Genomic DNA, 2,500 nt, shown 5'->3' with positions numbered 1-2,500 from the left:
TAAGGCTTGACGTAGACGTCCAGGAATGGGAGTTGGAAATCTTTCTCCAGTTCCTTTGAAAATTGAATGGCGGGCTCGATACTGTTGATGTGACTGAAGAAAGGTTCTACGTCCTTGCAGTCCAAAATGGCGAACACATCATCAACGTATCCAGTCCACAATTTAAGCAAAGAAGGTGCAGCACTTAGAAGTTGAGATTCTAGTCGTTGCATTACTATTTCAGCCACCACAACTGAAATAGGCGATCCCATAGGTGTGCCCTTACGTTGGTGATAGATGTGGTCCCTAAAGCGGAAGTATGTAGAGTCAAGGCACAGGGAGATGAGTCTCATGAGTTCTGACAAGGAAAGTTTCTGATTATCCAAGAATCCCCGGTTTTCCTCCATGGCTGACTTCAACGCTCTTTTTGCCAGTTCTCGTGAGGTGAACGTAAACATGGATTGAACATCAAAGGAAACCAAGACCTCTCATCTCCTTAGGTTGAGTCCTTTGATTCTTTCACTGAAGTCAGTTGAATTCTGAAGCATGTGTGGTGAGTTGGTCACTAGAGGTCTGAGAAGTTTACCCATGTACGAAACAAGGTGGTAGGTCGATGAATCTCTAAAAGCCACTATGGGTCGAAGGGGAATATTTTCTTTGTGAACTTTTGGTAACCCATAGAACTTAGGGAGGGTAGAATCTCCTTGCCTCATTTTCTTCCACTCGTCCTCATTTATACCCCGTTCTTCTATGAATTCTTTCAGCTCTCGTTCGACTTTGGCCTGTAACTTCTTGTTGGAGTCTTGAGGTATGATGGCGTAAGTCTGGGTATCTTGAAGCAACACCAGAGCCTTCTGGCCATAGTCTTCCTTGTCCTTAACGACGGTCGGCCTCCCTTTGTCGCTAGTTAAAACAACATTTGAGCGATCTCTGCGTAGTTACGCTAAAACTTTGGTTTCTTCAGTGGTCATGGAACGACTGGACTGTTTGGATATCAATGCTCCTACGATTTTAGTTCTGACTGCCTGTTTGTCCTCAGAAGTGCCTTCCATCAAGTTCACTCCTAACTCTGCAGCGGCCAGGAATTCCGCTTGGTTGATGTTGCCTTGAACATTAAAGTTAAGGCCCCTGGCCAGCACACTGTTCTCTGCATCCGAAAGTTGTCTACTGGAGAGATTGGTCACCCATCTTGCAGGAGCAGCAACCGATGGAACTTGGACTCAAGGGAACTCCGCTTGATTGAATATTTGGACCGGCTGAGGTTGATGATCTTTTCTAGTACCGTGTCAAAATGAGTTGCCTGTAGTAAAGAGGTGCATTAGTTCTTGAAGGTGGTGATGTCTGTTTTGATGCGACGGATTCTACTGTGATGATGGTCCATGACGCATTTTAGAAGTCGGCGACCACAGGCCTCTGCTTCTTCCTTGGCTTTTCTAGTGTTGACAGGAGGTCAAACTCTAACAAAGGAGGGGAGAGTATTGCGATTACGGCACATTTGACAAAAACGTAGCTGCTCACGGATGACGCATTTCTTGAGTTCACAGTTCTCCCATTTCGTAACTGTGTTGAACACTTCAACACTGTAATGCTGTTCAATATTAGTGAAGATTTGGAGTCTGGGATCCATATTGGAAAACTGTAAAATCTAAACTCAATTAAAGGGTTTATCTCCAATGTGTGTGTATATATATATATATATATATATATATATATATATACATACATATATATATATATATATGTTGCTGGTAACCACTAAGGAAAAAGGAAGAAAACAGTAATTCCCAGGCGCTTTCGTGTAATTTACATCTTCAGGGGAATACAGAAAAAATTGTGATACAAAGAGGTTTAAAAATAAGATTATACACTAGGAAAGGAACTGGCATAGTACGAGATGCCACAAGATTAAACACTAGGAAAGGAACTGGCATAGTACAAGATGACACAAGATTATACACTAAGAAAGGAACTGACAAAGTACAAAAAGTCATAAATGAAAAAGAATAAGTCTTAGTACACAAAGTCATCAATGAAAAAGAAATCTAGAGAACAGCATAATTCACCAAATTAAATTTGGTCACATACAACCTGATTACAAATTTTGTTAATGATAAATTTATCTAATTTATAAATGCTATTACTGATACTAAGATTAGAACCTTAATTTTTTTTATAATACTACTTTCTATTATGTTTCTATTGACAAATGAATTACAAGAAATAATAACGGAAGCATTAGTCCAATTAATACAATGATTGAAAATTTTCATGTGAACAAATAGAGCATTGGATTCTTGTGCTGTTTTAACACTATATTTATGTTGTTTAATTCTAGTTGATAGTTCTTTGCCCGTTTGTCCAATGTAATACTTTTCACAATCTCTGCAAGGGATTTTGTATATGCAGCCATCAGAATCAGCGGGAGAATTCTTAATTATTAATTTCTTAAAAGTACATGGGTTATCAAAAACTACTTTAATATTCCATGTTTTAAGTAGATGAGGAACTTGAGAAAGATTGT

The 2,500-nt window shown here is 39.1% G+C and overlaps 1 protein-coding gene across 1 annotated transcript in view; it reads right to left on the bottom strand.

The window, feature by feature from the left end:
- The window catches only part of LOC143041673 (uncharacterized), a 387-nt gene extending 1 nt beyond the window's left edge, over window positions 1–386 (bottom strand). Inside the window, exon 1 of the mRNA XM_076213678.1 lies at window positions 1–386. This exon is cut by the window's left edge and continues 1 nt beyond it. Within this exon, the coding sequence (XP_076069793.1) occupies window positions 1–386 (386 nt within the window).
- Window positions 387–2,500: the final 2,114 nt, after the last annotated feature.

This window comes from Oratosquilla oratoria, chromosome 31, assembly GCF_046742065.1.
Source record: "Oratosquilla oratoria isolate Oo_2021 chromosome 31, ASM4674206v1, whole genome shotgun sequence".
Lineage (NCBI taxonomy): Eukaryota > Metazoa > Arthropoda > Malacostraca > Stomatopoda > Squillidae > Oratosquilla > Oratosquilla oratoria.
The sequence above is the reverse complement of the archived record's forward strand: the minus strand, read 5'-3'. Positions and strand labels throughout refer to the sequence as shown.